The 17,045-nt window shown below is 51.7% G+C and overlaps 1 protein-coding gene across 4 annotated transcripts in view; it reads right to left on the bottom strand.

Moving 5' to 3' along the window:
* Positions 1–623: 623 nt before the first annotated feature.
* The window catches only part of POU2F3 (POU class 2 homeobox 3), an 81,326-nt gene continuing 64,904 nt past the window's right edge, over positions 624–17,045 (bottom strand). For 3 of the 4 annotated variants that reach the window (XM_075909801.2, XM_006133637.5, XM_025189897.3), the window contains 6 exons: positions 14,030–14,171; positions 11,960–12,096; positions 9,120–9,281; positions 5,254–5,320; positions 4,184–4,319; positions 625–2,685 (listed from right to left, as the gene is read on the bottom strand). In XM_075909801.2, the coding sequence (XP_075765916.2) occupies positions 2,646–2,685; positions 4,184–4,319; positions 5,254–5,320; positions 9,120–9,281; positions 11,960–12,096; positions 14,030–14,171 (684 nt within the window). In that variant the 3' untranslated portion in view covers positions 625–2,645. Of the gene's footprint in view, positions 2,686–4,183; positions 4,320–5,253; positions 5,321–9,119; positions 9,282–11,959; positions 12,097–14,029; positions 14,172–17,045 lie in introns of all 4 variants that reach the window. The other variant, XM_075909800.2, reaches the window with a different exon arrangement.

The following is a 17,045-nucleotide window of genomic DNA, read 5'->3' as shown; positions in this document are numbered from 1 at the left end:
TCCGCGCCGACCTGAAAGCCTTTTATCGACATCCCCCTTATGCCTCGTAGGATGAGGTTTACCGGGGATGTCGATAAAAGGCTTTCATTTCGACAGGGGAACGTCCAGACTAGTGCGCTGAGCCGCTCAGCAGGGCAGCCATGTAAATTTAAATGAAGCCGCGATCATTTAAATCGCCGCTTCATTTCCTTTTGCCAAACAAACAAATCTACATGGCTCCGTCGACAGAGCCATGTAGTTTGGACGTACCCTGAGATATGAATGATCTTTGGAAGTTGTTCTAAATGTCTGTATTATGGCCGGGAGCTGCTTGCTTCCTACAGGCTCTTTTCTCTTCTGCTGTAGGATCTAGCTTCGCTCATGGCCTTTGATACTCTGATGGTGGTACACGTTACAATCACTTGCCAAGATTTCCCATTGGTCAGGATCTATTCCTAATTCCTTTGTCTCTCGCTTGGATGTGTCTCTGTAGCAAAGCTTGGGACATCCTGTTGTTCTTGTTCCCTGTGCTAGCATGTCCTTGGGTACACGCAGAGGTGAAAGTAAGCAGGTGCGCAGCTCTGGTAAGAGCTGTCTGAGCTATGGCAAAAGCCAGCTGGGAGCTATTTAAAGAGCTGGCAAGGACCTGGGTTTCAATAGGACAGTGCCAGTAAGAAATGTTGTTACTTTCCCTGCTGGGTGTGCGTCTATCTTCCCGCCTCCCCTGTGACCAGCCAGCACAATTGTCTTTGTTTGAGCAGGGCGGTTGATAAATTTGCTCTGTAAAGAATCTGTCTTGGTGACGCTATCTCGCCATTTGACATTGAGTATGTGGCATTAACAACGGAGGTGGAAACATTTAATCTTTTCTCCATGCTTCCCTACCATACAGAGAGTGCTGAGGATGCAGGCTTGGCTCACTAGCCTTTTGGTTTATAGCCATCAAATAGTGAACATACAAATGGGGAACAAAAAATTTCATTTTCATATGCAGGTAAGGTTTCTCGTTAGTTCTCAGAGCCCAGCCTCCAAAATGTATTCAGTCATGGAACTTGGTCTTAAACTCTTAAAAATTATTTTTGGAAGTGAAATGTAAGCAGGCCTACCGACAAGGGAGAACAGAGGGGGCTGCAGACTTTCTGGGTTTAGGATAAAAGCCTTACTGTGGCAGAAAATTACAGAATACGGGTTCTATAAAATATACACACCTAAAATTTGCAGTGTTTACAGGGTTGAGATCTGTGTGTGGAAGCAACTGAAAATTCCTAAAGATCATTAATTCAACCCTGGATTGTAGAGCTGTTTGGGGGGCTTTTTAACACAACACTGAATCAAGGAAAAAATTGCTCCAACCACTAATAAAACAGGGTTTTTACTCCTAAAAATGTAGGTAGTGCTTATATAAACATAACAAGATATTAGAAAAGGAAATAGAATCAATATTGCACACTGGAATGTCTATTTACACTTTCTGAACAAGATCTCCAGCTGCTGTTCATCACTGAAGTTCCAACGCAGAGCTAAGAGGAGCTAAGGGGCTTGCTCCAGGACATGGTACTGTATTTTGTGTCTGAATTCCACTCCAGAAAATGAAATCTCTGTGCCTTTCAGACAGAGGAGCTGCGAAACAAACAATTTCCCTGCTGATACTCTGTGATGCTGGGCTGATTTTCTACACTTTGGTTTTTAATGAAAGTAAACACTACACACACCGAAAAATAGACTCCGCAAAATTCACACCTGTGTTAGACAAACTGTCCTCCTAGGAATGGAAGAACATACCACAAAGGATGGGAGGACTATGTACATGTTTATAATTCAGCACAAATGAACAGCACGCACCTCCCCCCCTCACAAAGTTAGGGAGATTTTGTGGTTTGGCATCTCACAAAGCTCAGTGGATAAATAAGAGGGAAGCAAATAAACATAAGATAAAATCCCCAAGCTTAAGTGGGCCAGAATTTCATCCATCATCTGAGAAGTTGAGGATTGGAGCTGAACAATTACCAGAGCAGTGTCTTTACAAATAAGATGCATTTTCAAGGGAGAAAATAGTCAAGAGGCACCTTGCTCTACACATTTAATGAACGGAAGAGCAGAGCTCTAGAAAAGGGGGAAATCATTCCAAGGACACCTGTTTAGTAGAGAATGATGCACAAGGATAGTCACCTGGGTAGCTGATAGGACACCAAAGCTCATATCTACCTCTTTGGTGACATGCGTGTGGTCACCTCGGTGCAGTCTACGGGTCTCGGGGACACGTGTGTCTCATGTGTGTGGTCAGACACGGCACTGCAGCCCCTTCTCATGTGAAGCCCTGAAATGAGCTAGGAGTGGGAAGGAGTGTCACAAAGAGACTGCCAGGCAATACAGAGCAGCTATCCACAGGCGATGGGCAGTGTTTGGTGCTGACAGGGCCAAGTGGGGGGATCCTATTTTTTTGGTTAACACCTGGAAGGGTATTAAATGTCACTGCTGGAGCGGAGAATCTCCTGGGAGGCTCAGTTACACCTGGAGTCTCTTAAGTATTCAGCTGTGCTGGGCTCCAATAAGCAAGGCTTTTCCTTCTGCTGCCCTTTGAAGGCACCGTCGCGCTAAGCTTTGCCCCAGAAGTCAGTCCATAGCTAGAAGTCAGGGCTCCCTTTATGCACGATGGACCAATCGCCTCAATGGAGATAAGTGGGTTGATTCCATCGGTACCAAGCTCTGAAACAAAGGAAACAGCCCGTTCAAATGCACCATTATTTTCCTCCCCCCTGGAACACAAGCCCAGCATTATTTCATGTGTAGCTGTACTTAGCCAGCACCCAGTCCTCTGAACCCAGCAGGGGAGGTCAGAACAAAACCCACGGTGGGCTGCACTAGAACTAAGTAGGGATGTGATAGTGGAGTGGATTAATCGATAAGCAAAAGCTTATAGGTGAATGCTATAGACCACACGCATTTCCCCCCTCACTTGCCAGTATGTTTTTTAGCAGGCTGGCCAGCAGCCCAGCTCAGTCCCGGCTTGCTCTGGGTCTTGGACCTACCCCTGCTGCAGCTCTGCATTTAAAGTGTATTAGGAGCCAGGCGGGCAGACAGGCAGCCCAGCTAAGTTCCAGCTTGTGTTGGGTCCAGAGGCTAGACCCCTCCCCCGCAGACAGGCTGCCCGGGGACTATAGAATAGTCAACTAACGGATAAGAATTCATGAGGTTAATCGACTATTAAATTAACCAATATTTAACATCCCTAGAACAAAGACAGTCTGCTCCAAACGGCTGCCAGGAAGCATCCGCCTTGCTCAGATTGCACGCATAGGGAGTCACGGGGGGGATGCCAGAAAAGATCCTGCCTCCTCTCAGGTGTCCAAGATCAGAGCATGTTCCTCCATGACTCAGGAGGAGGCACAGTAGCTGCCGTAACACCCAGCAGCCTCTGGGCTCGTTCTCTGCTAACTGAGGGCATGAGCAATGCTGCTTGGGAGCAGCCACAACTGTGGCCGGGGGAGGAGGAGGACACCAGCAACAGCACTGAACTGAGCAGTGGGCCCTGTGGAAAAAGAGCGTTTAGACTACAACCAGTTCTGTCGACAGAGCAAGCCGCTTTTTCGACAGAGAGTGTAGACGCAAAAGACAGCGGAGACGCTCTCCTTTGAAAAAGCAGTGTGGGTGCAAGAGCACTTTTTGTCGACAGAACTCTGTGGAGAAAAGGCGTTATTCCTTGTAGAATGAGGTTTACCGCCGTCGACAAAACTGCCGCGTTCTGTCGACTTACTGTTGGCAGAATGCGGGGGTAGTGTAGACACAGGTAGAGTTTTGTCAACAAAAGTCCACTTTGGTCAACAAAACCCTGTAGTCTAGACACACCCAAGTGTAGGAGCAACAGCAAAATGGATCCTCTCCTCTTCCTCTCTCCTTTCCTACTGCCGACAGAAGGAAAGCGTCACGGCCCTGTACCTGCCCCCAGGCCAAATCTGTGTTAGCAGGACATTTCAAGCAAACGCAGCATTTTCTCTAAGTATGGAAGCAGGAAACAGCCATTCCTCACACAGCCTCCGAGCAAGCATGAACAGCCTCAAACCCTCATGGAACAGCCAATGAACCCAATGGAACAGCCTCATCTCACTGGGTTTTTCTAATCCCATCCTTGCTACGGGTGCGGCGAGCCCTCGGGGTTCTGTCTCCTTCCCTGGGCATTCGTGCCAGGCGCTCCCCATCGCCTTACCCAGAAGGGTTGAAGCTGGACGAGTTCATTGTGGCTTTGGAGTTGCTCTGGGAGGCACCGGGGCTGCTGGCATGGAGCCCTGTGCTGGGCGAGGAAGGACTGCTGCTGGCGCTTCCAGGGGAACACGAGGATGTTACTGTCGGAGAAGAGCAAGATGAATGAGGCTCAGCGCATGGGGGGCAGGTGCATCTCTCCCCCAGCTCTCCCGCAACAGCGAAGGCGCATTCACCGTGCCCTGGTCTGATAGGCAAAGCGCCCGCACCTGGGAAGTCAGGGAACATTCTCCCTGCACACGGCTCCTCCAGTGTGGGACATGCCAGGACTCTGCCAGAATCTTCCTCCCGGGACACACCCTGTGGAACGTGTTCCCAGCCCCAAACCCTCGGCCAGGACTTTGAGGCCGTGGCAAAGCAGGTGAGAGGGAGGGAGTTGCTTTTAGGGATAGAACGGGAGGAAGGACGACAGCAAAAGGAAGGGCAGAGACTGAGAGAGCAGTTGAAGGAGATTTAAAAAATAAATCCCATTCTGGGGAGATGCATCTTGTTCCACAGCCCTTCACGTTAGCACAGAGAGACCTGAGCCCCTATGATAATGATTATCATCATCATCATGCCTAGGAGCCCTAGTCATGGACAGACATAGAACAGACAGTCCCTGCCCCAAAAAACTTACAATCTAGGTCTAAGACAAGAAATTGAGGGGAGTTGGTTCTGGCTCTAAGTTCAGGAGTGTTTGGATCCAGGGTTTTTTCTCTGGTTCCTTCCATCCCTTAATACCAGCATTCCTGGGAATGTTCCACCCAGCGGGATTTCCTCCACGTGGCCAGAGTGAAGATGTGGATTCCACCATCTGCACCCCTCCCTACTCATTTGGCCATGCCAGGAAGCTAATTACGGTCCCTGCTAATTACGGTCCATGCCAGGGCCCCTGCTTGGATGGGCTGCAAATGTTGAAACACACGACGCCTTCGGACCAGATATAAGGCCGAAGTGCTGATTGGGGGCAGAGCCAGAGGGAATTTGTGATCAGTGAAAGAAAGGAGAGGGGAGCAACCCTCAAGCCGGGCTTACCTGTCCCAGGCATGGTACTGTGGATCGGATTGACGGAGAGGGGGCCCAGGGACCCTGAGGTAGACACCTGGACGGGAACAGAAACCAACAGAGACACATGGTTGTCAGTAAGAGCATCGATACCAGAGTCCACGCACACGCCTCCCATTCCCTTATTACACGGTGCTCACGCCCACACAAATCTCTGATCCAGATACCGTTGGGATTCCCACAGCTGGCTCCATTAGTATTGCAATGTGGTGCACCATTCCCCCGGGCAGCGGGGCGCTGTGTGTGTGTTTGCAGACACTTCTGCGCAGGATTTACCAGCTACTCTAGACTGCCAGGGAAGCTGCCGACCTGCCTTCATAGGAAACTCGTGGGAGCCAAGTCAAGGGCCGTAGTGATGGAAGTGGGCAAAGCAATAGGGAGTGTCTCTTTTATATGCAGTGTCCCCAGTACTTGAGAGCAGCCCACGCTCTGTAGTGAGGCCATGTGGGCAACCTGCAGCCCCCGCAGCCCCTGTCTACCCCCTCCCCCTCACGCCTCTCGCCCCACACTTCCTACTCTCCCTCCCCTCCCAGCACTTTCAGAGCCGATTTGTGGTCCGTCCCTGCTCCGGCCTCTCCCGCCCAGAGCTTGACTAGCCACAAATAGGTCCGAAAGTGCTGGGCGGGAATGGGGGGAGTAGGAAATGCAGGGCTCGAGAGGTGCGACAGAAGGGGGCAGAGTTGGGGTGTGCCGGCCGCAGGCGGGACCCAAGAGGGCCGCGGAGCTCAGGGGGCCCCCCGCTGTGTCCCCCCAAGATGAAGGAGGGTCACTCCTGCGGCCCATGCACTGGTCTGGGCTGCCCATCACTGCTCCATGGGGATTCCAATGGGAAGGCGAGACTCTGCCCCTCCGACCCCTCCCAGAGCACCCAGAGAGCAGAGCGCCGCGGCTGGACTTCAGGCTGGGAGGAGTTATAATGCTGCACTGCCAGGGTCGGGGAGGGGTGGAGGAAGTTGCAGTGATGCCTCCATCTGGCCCCAGATGACCTGACTCAGCAGCGCACCTACTTGGCTCTGTTTAAACTGACTGCAAAGTCACTCTGACCATCATATTAGTTAGCCTGACTTCTCACGGCCGTGCTCTAACACGTCTTCATTTCCCAGTCCATTGCATCTGGCTTATGAGTGGGCCTCTCCTGTTGTCCTGTCCTTGTAAATTCTACCACCCGACTCCATGGCAGGAGGGAAAAAGGGACAGACTGGCGGACTTGTTCTCCAGCCACTATTCCAGAGCAGGGCAGTGTTTCTTCTCAAACTAGCCAATTAGCCCGTCATAAGCTGGGATTTTCAGGTCTCTCCTCCACGTCAGTCTTCTTTCCTGAGCCTCCGGTCTCTTGCTCCGTCTGTCTCTCTCTCTCTCTCTCCTCCTCCTACTGCCTCCCCCCGCCCCTCTCTCTCAGCTCTCCTCCGCCTCCTGCCTCTCTCTCTGTCTCTTCTCCTCCCCCTCCTGCCTCTCACTCAGAGGACTGCGGAATCCAAACAGCCGCTTGCGCCACTTGCTCCCACACGGCGGCCTGGCCGAGCGGCGCGGAAGTCAGCCAAGCGCCAAGGTGGGAGGCAAAGGGTGGCAGGGCAGTGACGTTCATGGACAGAGGGTGGGGCCCGGAGCCACTGTCATGCCACACGTCACCGCCCCACCCCCTTCCTCTCCCGCCGTGGTGCTCAGCTGATTTCTGCGCTGCTCTGCTGGGCCACCGCAGGGGAGCAAGCAGTGCAAGCGGCCGTTTGGGCCCCGCACTCCCCATGAAGCACGGGTTGCCCAGAGGGAACAGCCAGCATTTCGGCAACAGCCCCGCCCAGAGGGAACAGGCAGCATTTCGGAGTTACAGACTCTCAGACACTGGGCTACTATATATATGATGCTCTGCAGTGAGCAGAGTTAGTTAACAACATGGAGATTAAACCACCATCAGTAGGTTTCAGAGTCAACAACCCACGGAGATGAACACAGGCAGTTCTCTCCTCCCTGAGCTATTGGGACAGATTCAGTCTACGTTAGCACTGAACATTTTCTTTACAACTGTAGGGGCTAGAAGTTTCGAGCCAAATTTTTGGTGGGTGTAAATCAGCTGAGCGCTTTACTGATTTACACCAGCAGGGGATCTGGTTCTTATGTGAAAACAAGAGAATGAACTATTACGTTCGGTTAAGAGGGATGAGGCCGTCAGACAAGTGCAGCCTGGCATGCTGAGTATCAGCTCAATCCAGCCCCTGCACACCGCTGTTTTCCTTCCTGCTTTCCCTGGCAGTGCTGGGGAGACAGGGCTTCTCAATTCCATCCCCAACCCTCTCCTCACTGAGTCAGTGCTCACCGCAGCCCCAGCTAGAGGGAACGGCGCTGCAGGAAGTGAAACTAATGAGTCAGTAGATGGTGCTCGTCCCGCCGAACCGGTCCAAGCCCTCTAGGAGCCTCTAGGGCGCTGTTGAAAGTGCCGTATTGTTGGGTGCAACTTCAGCATGAAAACAAGTCTTGCCCATCAGTTGTCAGGGCATTAGCCCCAGGAACTCTAGGGTAATTACATTGCGCTCACGCAACCCCTCTTGATGTTTCATCTGGAGACAGGATTCTTCTTACTCCCTGCCCTCAGCTATTGCAGAGTTCCAGTACCCAGGCTCGCCAACCGGGGGGGCAAAAGGGGAAATTGCCCTGACGTCCGGCGATTCAAAGGGGGCCCAAAACTCTTGGCCACCACAGCTACAGCAGCGGCTAGAGCTCCAGGTCCTTTAAACCAGTGTTTCTCAACCAGTGGAACGAGAACCCTTCGGGGTACTCGAGAGGATTCCGGGGGATACGTCGACAACTGAAATTTGGAGAAAACTGAATTTTTGTTTTCAGTCTTCCAGCGCTTTATTACTTTTGTACTTTCTACACCCAAAAATGTCATCACCCGCCCGGCTACGATTAAGTTGTTTACACAAACGCGTGGCAATGATAGAAAAAAATTGTGTGTCTGAAAACTGTAGGTATTGGGGGTACTTATAACTTATTTTTGAAAAGGGGGTACTTTATAAAAAAAAGCTTGAGAAACACGGCTTTAAATCACTGCCAGAGCACCATATGACAGCTGAGGGGGAGGAGCATGCTGTGCTGCTCCACCCCGCCTCTTCTGCCCAAGGCTCCGCCCCTTCTGGGAGCATGGAGCTGGCTCTCCCCATACAGCTTGCCCAGGGCCTGCATGGGCTGTTGGCTCCCCTGCCTGTGCCCTAGCAGCTGTCACATTCCATCTTACACGTCAGCAGTGGGCACAACACATGGGAGTCTGCAAAAGTCCGGAGCTGTACAAATGTACAGGGTCATCCTCCGCTGCCTCCTTCCCCTGCAGGGATAGGTTCCCCCAGCGCCCTGTTGTGCTTGCTGCCTGGCAGAGAGTACCGTAAATTAGCAAATATAGCCCGCGGGTTGTCCATGTTTTTACCTACCACGCCTCCCCCCGCGGGGTATATATGTCCGTGTCTTATGCCATTTGATTTTTACTCATATTACAAGACGACAAGATCAACATAATAAAATCAGCATCTTCTATTTAATAATAATTTAGAAAGAGCAGCCATGTTGTTGTGTTGACTAAAATAAAATAAAAGTTAAAACGTTACTTATTGTGAAGCTACTAAATAAATAAATGTTAATACAAGTGGCAACCACATCAAAGACCACCGGATTCTTTTATGAAGGCAGCAGAAGTCTCTGCGGGTTATGTACGTCTGCGGGTATTCTAATATATTTTTTACACACGATAGAAAAACTGCAGGTAATGCATGAGTGCGGGTTATACTTGGACATGTGTTATATTAGCTAATTTACGGTAATCACTCCCCCCTCACTCCACCAGGTCTCACCAGTCTGGAGTTGTAGATGGGGGATTTTAGCGGGGATGGCACCGGACAGCTGATTCGCTTCTCCTTCTGACGTCGGTTACAGAACCAAACCCGAACCACTTCCTTTTCCATGGAGAGCTGCTCTGCGATCATGGAGATCTCTTCCGAGCTGGGCTTAGGGTTCTGGTAAGAGAGGGCATGAGGTGAACAAAGAAAACCCTACAGAACTCCTCTAAAAACAGGGCTACTCAACACACGGCCCATGGTCTGCATGTGGCCTACGGCCTATTTGTTTGCAGCCTGTGGTGGGGTTTGGGTTTACGCGGGGCTCAACACGTGGCCAGCGGGTAGGAGCCAAAACAAAAAAGGAGTCAATAGAATGGTCTTCTGTTAATATGCGTTTTAGTAGTTAAATTTCTGGACTGTCATTGCTCATTAAAAGTGCTGTCGTATGGGTGGAAATGGGATAAATATTGCATTTTATTAATATCAGCAGAACTAACTTAAATGGGGCCCGTGTGTTGTCTAGTCTTGCCTTAATCTTTGTATTCATGCCCGTCAGTGTGAAAGAAGCTATTTGCATATATATGCAACCACACTCAAGTTGCGGCCCTCGGCATGTGGTGTGAGTATCATCGCGGCCTCTGGGGCTTCCAAAGTCGAGTAGCCCTGTCTTAAAGCATCAAGGGGCTATATGATCTGTTTGAGTGGCAAGAGGAAGAGAAGTCTGGATTTGCTTTTTAACTGGGGAGAGAAGATCTGGGTTCCTCTATGGGAAAGAGCAGAGATCTGGTAGAAGGTCCACATTTTGAATCCCACTAGTGAAAGTCTAGTGGAGTCATTAATATAATATATGGAGATATACCTAGCTCATAGAACTGGAAGGGACCTTGAGAGGTCATCGAGTCCAGCCCCCTGCCCTCATGGCAGGACCAAGTACCATCCCTAAATATGCTAGGTGTACCCACTAGGCACAGAAGGCACCGAGCATCCCACCTTAAGGGCCTCATGTCAGAATTTAAGGAGAAGCTGCCACCTAAGCTAGGAAGTCTTGTGATGAAGGGACTCAACAGACTCCAATGATCGGGGTTCTACCCTCGAGCGCTCCCTCAAACTTCCAGCATGACCTTGGTGCAGTCACTTAATCTCTGTGCCTCATCTGTAAAACCGGGAGAGTGAAACCTCCTTTCTCTCACCCTTTGTGGATATAAAACTCTTTGGTGCAGACACGCTCTTTCTATATTTGGACAGCACCTAGCAGCATGGGGCTCCGATCTCAATTGGGACTTCTAAATACTAAAGAAAACAAGAGCCTAACACTAGGCAATTGAGAAACTTTCCCATTTCTTAAGGAGTCCTTGAACCGGAAACTCCACACTGCCCAAAGTGGGCATGCTCCTGGTAATTTGAGAGAGGCTGTGTATTGTTCTTTTACCAGCCCTGGGAGGATTGGTTTGAATTAAGGCAGGAAGGTAAAATCTGGAATCAGCTGAAAATTTTCCATCTAAATGGTGTGTGGGGGAAGTGTGGAGGGGGAGAGGATTGGGAGGAAAATGGCATTTTCAACTGAACAGATTTGCTGGCAAGAAGTGTCTGCATTCTAGGGACAAATTCTGGTCTCTCTCTGAAAATCTGAATGTTCTAAAATGGAGAAGTTTTGATTCTGAAATGTCACCGTGGTGCCACATGCAAATTGCAGTTCAGGAACCTTATGCTCCCATCATCCTCTTTAGACTGATCTCCCTAGCTGGAATTTCATCTCCTATGATGCACCATAAGACAGCCATAATGCACCCCAGAAAGAGGGCAGACCATGCCGACCAGGGAGCTCAGCCCATCAAGGAGGATGGGAACAGAAGCACTAAAACTACAACTCCCATAAGGCCCTGTGGAAGTAATTCAGAATTAAAATATTTTGATAGCAGCCTTCAACTTCCTGAAGGGAGGTTCCAAAGAGGATGGAGAGAGGCTGTTCTCAGTGGTGGCAGATGGCAGAACAAGGAGCAATGGTCTCAAGTTGCAGTGGGGGAGGTCTAGGTTGGATATTAGGAAAAACTATTTCCCTAGGACGGTGGGGAAGCACTGGGATGGGTTCCCTAGGGAGGTGGTGGAGTCTCCATCCCTACCGGTGTTTAAGTCTTGGCTTGACAAAGCCCTGGCTGGGTTGATTTAGTTGGGATTGGTCCTGCCTAGAGCAGGGGGCTGGACTCGATGACTCCTGAGGTCTCTTCCAGCTCTGGGATTCTACGATTCTACTTTTGGTTTTTGCCAAATCTCAAAATTCTCTGTGGAACAAATTACCATTTTCCAACCAACTCTAACTAAAATCCTGTCTCTTTCAATTTTTCCGAAGCAGACACCTTTTTGGGTAAATAACAGATTTTCTTAATTTTCTGGCAATTCTGAAAAATTGAAAAAAAATCATTGTGGGTCAAACCAAAATGGCAGTTTTCTTTTTGAAATTTTTGATGAATCAAAGTAATCAAAATATTTCATTTGGTCTCAAATGAAACATTTCTTTTGGAGGTTGAGCATCTGACATTTAGAAAAGTTTAAAAATAAAATTTCTAAATGAAAAGTAATTTCTGATTGAAAACTTTGCATTAAAAAAAAGTCACTACAAAACATTTACTTGAAAAAGAAAACCCCAAACAATCTCCCGAAATGGACGTGTTTGTGAAATGTTTTGATGCTCCCAAATCTGCATTTTTCATCAAAAAAAGTTTCCAGTCAACATTATTTTGGTTAAACAAAACCAAACCCCTAAAAGAAAAAAAGAAAATGGCTCTTTGTTTAAGAACTAGCAGGAATTTCTAGCTGGGAGATACAGCTCACAACATACAGTAAGATTTCTCCCTCACATCTTGAAATCTCTTCTCCAGCGTGGAACGAATGTTAGTCTCAATGCTGGTCCGTTTCTTTCTCTTCCGCCCAAACATTTCGCTCACGGAAGGGTAGGAGTTAGGGGTACTCACGGAAGAGTCCAAAGGAGTGGATTCTGGGGAAAAAGGGGGAACAAAGGAATTCAAGATGATTCTTTGTGAGAGTCAGTTTTTTTTTTCTGATGCCAACCACCTGTGACAATCTGCTGTCCTTGAAACGGAGAAAACCAAAAGTTTGTTCATGCCCCTAAGGCAAACATGACCAAAGTCTGCAAAAGGGCCATCCCAGAAACTTGAGTGCTGGCAACAGGCACCGAACATATGCCAAGCTGTCTGAAGGAGCTGCCTAGCAATTACTCCCCTTGGGGTTTGCCGCAATGATCATGAAGATTTACTCATGATTTATTGAGTTTTACTCCCTGTGACAGGGCGCCTGCCCTGCACTGGCCCTTTAAGACCATGACTCAGTCCCTGAGCAAGGGATGGGAACAGAGAGCCCAGCTGAAGCTGTTAGGCTAGTGAGAGCCCAGCTGTCAGCTATACATAGAGAAGCACAGTTTGCTTAGGAGGGAAGTCAGCGGAGGGCTGACTGCGGAGTAAGCAGGCGCTCCTAGGAGGGAGACATGCTGGGGATAGCCAGCAAGGGCTGGGAGAGGGTCAGCCAAGACTCCCCCTGGCTAGGGGCTGGAGACAAAACCCTGGTTTGGAGGCGGTTCACGATGTCGAGTAGGTAAGCAGGGCAGTTGAGACAACCCTGATGCCAATGATGAGCAACCCATATGGACTGTAACTTGCCCTGAGAGGGGCTAGATGAGGACAGTCAGGGGGCACTGAGGCAGGGTGGGGGCCTGCACCCTGACACTCCCGTAAAAGATCCTGCTACAGAATACACGGGAACCCTTCCTTCTAGCAGTAACACTTTGAAAGTTGCCCAAACCCCTTCTGCGATTGATGCTCGTCAGAAAAGGAGTGAACGTTTCCCCCAAGTATTGTTTCCCACATTTTTGGTGACATTTCCCAACCAACCACCGTGAGCACTTACGTTTTCAACTGTCCATAAAACTATTTAAAGGATACACAGCGGAGGACTGCTGAGCTATGGTGAATAGGGAGCTCTCTCAATAATAAATATACAGCTCTAACAAGCATCAGTAGATCTTTGGGCACTTTATAAAGAGGTAAACCGCAATTGACCCCATTTAGAGACGGGGAAACTGAGGCAGAAAGTAGCAAAGTGACTTGCTCAAGGTTACCCAGAAGAAGAGCTAGGAATAGAACTAAAAATCTATTGCATCTGAGGGCTACACCCTGTCCAAAAGAGCACTACTTCTCCAGGGGCCGAGATGGGTTTCTGCAATAATACGACACCCTGTTTATGTGGCTTAGCTTGCAACACCAGGATAACTGGTGTGACGGCGCGTTGGGGGTCCCCCGTCTCCTGCACCCCGAAATGGCACAAACAGACTGCACCAGCCGGTGGAATAGAGGAAGTTTATTGCCTCTCCAGGATACAGCACAGCACAGATGGAATCTGGTCACAGAGCTGCGCTAGGATGCCTCAGGCCCCCTTGAGTTGCAGGGAGACTGGGCCCCTAAACTACAGCCCCTCTCCCTAGGCTGTCTCCTCCATGCTCCCAGACAGCAACCAACTAACTCTCTTCCAGCCCTGCCCCCCAGCAAGGGCAGCATTCCACCTTCCTTTGTTCCTCTCCATGGGGGGTGTCTGGCCCTACTGGTTTGCATAGTGACTCATCCTGTTTTGCTGGGTCGTGGTACCCACGGCAGCCAGTGGGGGTTGCCCCAGAGCCAGCAGCATAGAAACCAGCCAGGTACCCCCACTACGTCCAGGATAACTGGCAATGGGATCATGGCATAGTCTGAGACCCTGTAAGGTCAGGGTGCATTCTAAGTCAGTCTGCCCTTTCCCCAGAGGACAGTGGCCTGTGACCCCCTCAGTCTGGGAGTTTTTGCACGAACTATAGCACCTTGTGCGTTTGGCTACTGAGGTCCCCAGTTCAGCCCTCCCGCAAGCCGGGCGCCGGGCCCTACCTGCATCGCTCAGCCACTTCTCCAGCAGGGGTTTGAGCTTGCACATGTTTTTGAAGCTCAGGTTGAGAGCCTCGAAGCGGGAAATGGTGGTCTGGCTGAAATCATTACCGTATAGCTTGCCCATGGCCAGTCCGACATCGCCCTGCCAGGGAAAAGGAATGAAAAGATTAGCCGAGGAAACCCACTTGCACCTCCCTGCGGCTGGATGGTTACATCCCTCCCGGGAAACGTCTACAGGGACAACCACCCAGCTTCCTCTCCCAGCCTAGTCTCTTCCACTGGAGGAGTACGGGGGGGACACAGACTCCCACACCCTGGTGATCCCCTAAGAGGTAGCAGGCACGGGCGCCGGGTTTGCAGAATGTTTAGTGGTGCCCTGAACGGGTCCAAGCAGATCTGTCCTGGCCACAGGATGGACCAGGGCATCCCCCCTGGTCCTGTACTTTGGGGAGCTTCAGGGGGACACGGGGCTCTGGACAGTCAACAGTGAGTGACCCAGCTGCACCCCGTCCCGCCAGCTCCTGGCATTGCCAGAAAGAGGCAGGGCAGGGACAGAGGAGGGGCAGGAGGCAGCAGAGGTGGGGCCAGCACCAGTATTCACACGGGTCCCCCTGAAACACAGAGTCCCCCAAAGCATGGGGCAGTTGCCCTGGTTTGTTCTATGGCTAGGACAGCTCTGAAAATATAAGATCAAACCTTGGTGGAGCAGGTCCTTGTTCCCAAATACTGGTGGAACACGAGCCCCACGGGCCCATATAACTCGCCGCCTGTGGTGGCAGGTGATGGTTATGCTTTATTGGAGGCTACATATAACGCACCTTCAGGAGACGTTTGCATCCGGCGTTCATCTGTGCTTTCAACGGGGTGTTCCCTTATGGGGCACATTGTACAACCCCTCCCCATGTCCCCTCCACATCAAGCCCTCCTCCTCCTTTGCATGCCCACATCTGTATCTAGCCCCGGTCCTCCTCTCCGTGCCCACATCTGTATCTAGCCCCGGTCCTCCTCTCCGTGCCCACATCTGCATCCAACCCCTGTCCTCCTCTCCGTGCCCACATCTGTATCCAACCCCCGTCCTCCTCTCCGTGCCCACATCTGTATCCAACCCCCGTCCTCCTCTCTGTGCCCACATCTGCATCCAGCCCCGGTCCTCCTCTCCGTGCCCACATCTGCATCCAACCCCCGTCCTCCTCTCTGTGCCCACATCTGCATCCAACCCCCATCCTCCTCTCCGTGCCCACATCTGTATCCAACCCCCGTCCTCCTCTCCGTGCCCACATCTGCATCCAACCCCCGTCCTCCTCTCCGTGCCCACATCTGCATCCAACCCCCGTCCTCCTCTCCGTGCCCACATCTGCATCCAACCCCCATCCTCCTCTCCGTGCCCACATCTGCATCCAACCCCCGTCCTCCTCTCTGTGCCCACATCTGCATCCAACCCCCATCCTCCTCTCCGTGCCCACATCTGTATCCAACCCCGGTCCTCCTCTGCATGTCCACATCTGCATCCCCCGTCCTCCTCTCCGTGCCCACATCTGTATCCAACCCCCGTCCTCCTCTCTGTGCCCACATCTGTATCCAACCCCGGTCCTCCTCTCCGTGCCCACATCTGCATCCAACCCCCGTCCTCCTCTCTGTGCCCACATCTGCATCCAACCCCCATCCTCCTCTCCGTGCCCACATCTGTATCCAACCCCGGTCCTCCTCTGCATGTCCACATCTGCATCCCCCGTCCTCCTCTCCGTGCCCACATCTGTATCCAACCCCCGTCCTCCTCTCTGTGCCCACATCTGCATCCAACCCCCGTCCTCCTCTCTGTGCCCACATCTGCATCCAACCCCCATCCTCCTCTCCGTGCCCACATCTGCATCCAACCCCCATCCTCCTCTCCGTGCCCACATCTGTATCCAACCCCGGTCCTCCTCTGCATGTCCACATCTGCATCCCCCGTCCTCCTCTCCGTGCCCACATCTGTATCCAACCCCCGTCCTCCTCTCTGTGCCCACATCTGCATCCAACCCCCATCCTCCTCTCCGTGCCCACATCTGTATCCAACCCCCGTCCTCCTCTTCGTGCCCACATCTGTATCCAACCCCCATCCTCCTCTCTGTGCCCACATCTGCATCCAGCCCCGGTCCTCCTCTCCGTGCCCATATCTGCATCCAACCCCCGTCCTCCTCTCTGTGCCCACATCTGCATCCAACCCCCATCCTCCTCTCCGTGCCCACATCTGCATCCAACCCCCGTCCTCCTCTCTGTGCCCACATCTGCATCCAACCCCCGTCCTCCTCTCTGTGCCCACATCTGCATCCAACCCCCGTCCTCCTCTCCGTGCCCACATCTGTATCCAACCCCGGTCCTCCTCTGCATGTCCACATCTGCATCCCCCGTCCTCCTCTCCGTGCCCACATCTGTATCCAACCCCCGTCCTCCTCTCTGTGCCCACATCTGTATCCAACCCCGGTCCTCCTCTCCGTGCCCACATCTGCATCCAACCCCCGTCCTCCTCTCTGTGCCCACATCTGCATCCAACCCCCATCCTCCTCTCCGTGCCCACATCTGTATCCAACCCCGGTCCTCCTCTGCATGTCCACATCTGCATCCCCCGTCCTCCTCTCCGTGCCCACATCTGTATCCAACCCCCGTCCTCCTCTCTGTGCCCACATCTGCATCCAACCCCCATCCTCCTCTCCGTGCCCACATCTGCATCCAACCCCCGTCCTCCTCTCTGTGCCCACATCTGCATCCAACCCCCATCCTCCTCTCCGTGCCCACATCTGTATCCAACCCCCGTCCTCCTCTTCGTGCCCACATCTGTATCCAACCCCCGTCCTCCTCTCTGTGCCCACATCTGCATCCAGCCCCGGTCCTCCTCTCCGTGCCCACATCTGCATCCAACCCCCGTCCTCCTCTCCGTGCCCACATCTGTATCCAACCCCCGTCCTCCTCTCTGTGCCCACATCTGTATCCAACCCCCGTCCTCCTCTCTGTGCCCACATCTGCATCCAGCCCCGGT

The sequence above is a fragment of the Pelodiscus sinensis genome, chromosome 25, assembly GCF_052426305.1.
Source record: "Pelodiscus sinensis isolate ZL-2025 chromosome 25, ASM5242630v1, whole genome shotgun sequence".
Lineage (NCBI taxonomy): Eukaryota > Metazoa > Chordata > Testudines > Trionychidae > Pelodiscus > Pelodiscus sinensis.
Note: the sequence above shows the minus strand (reverse complement) of the source record. Positions and strands in the feature narration are given on the sequence as shown.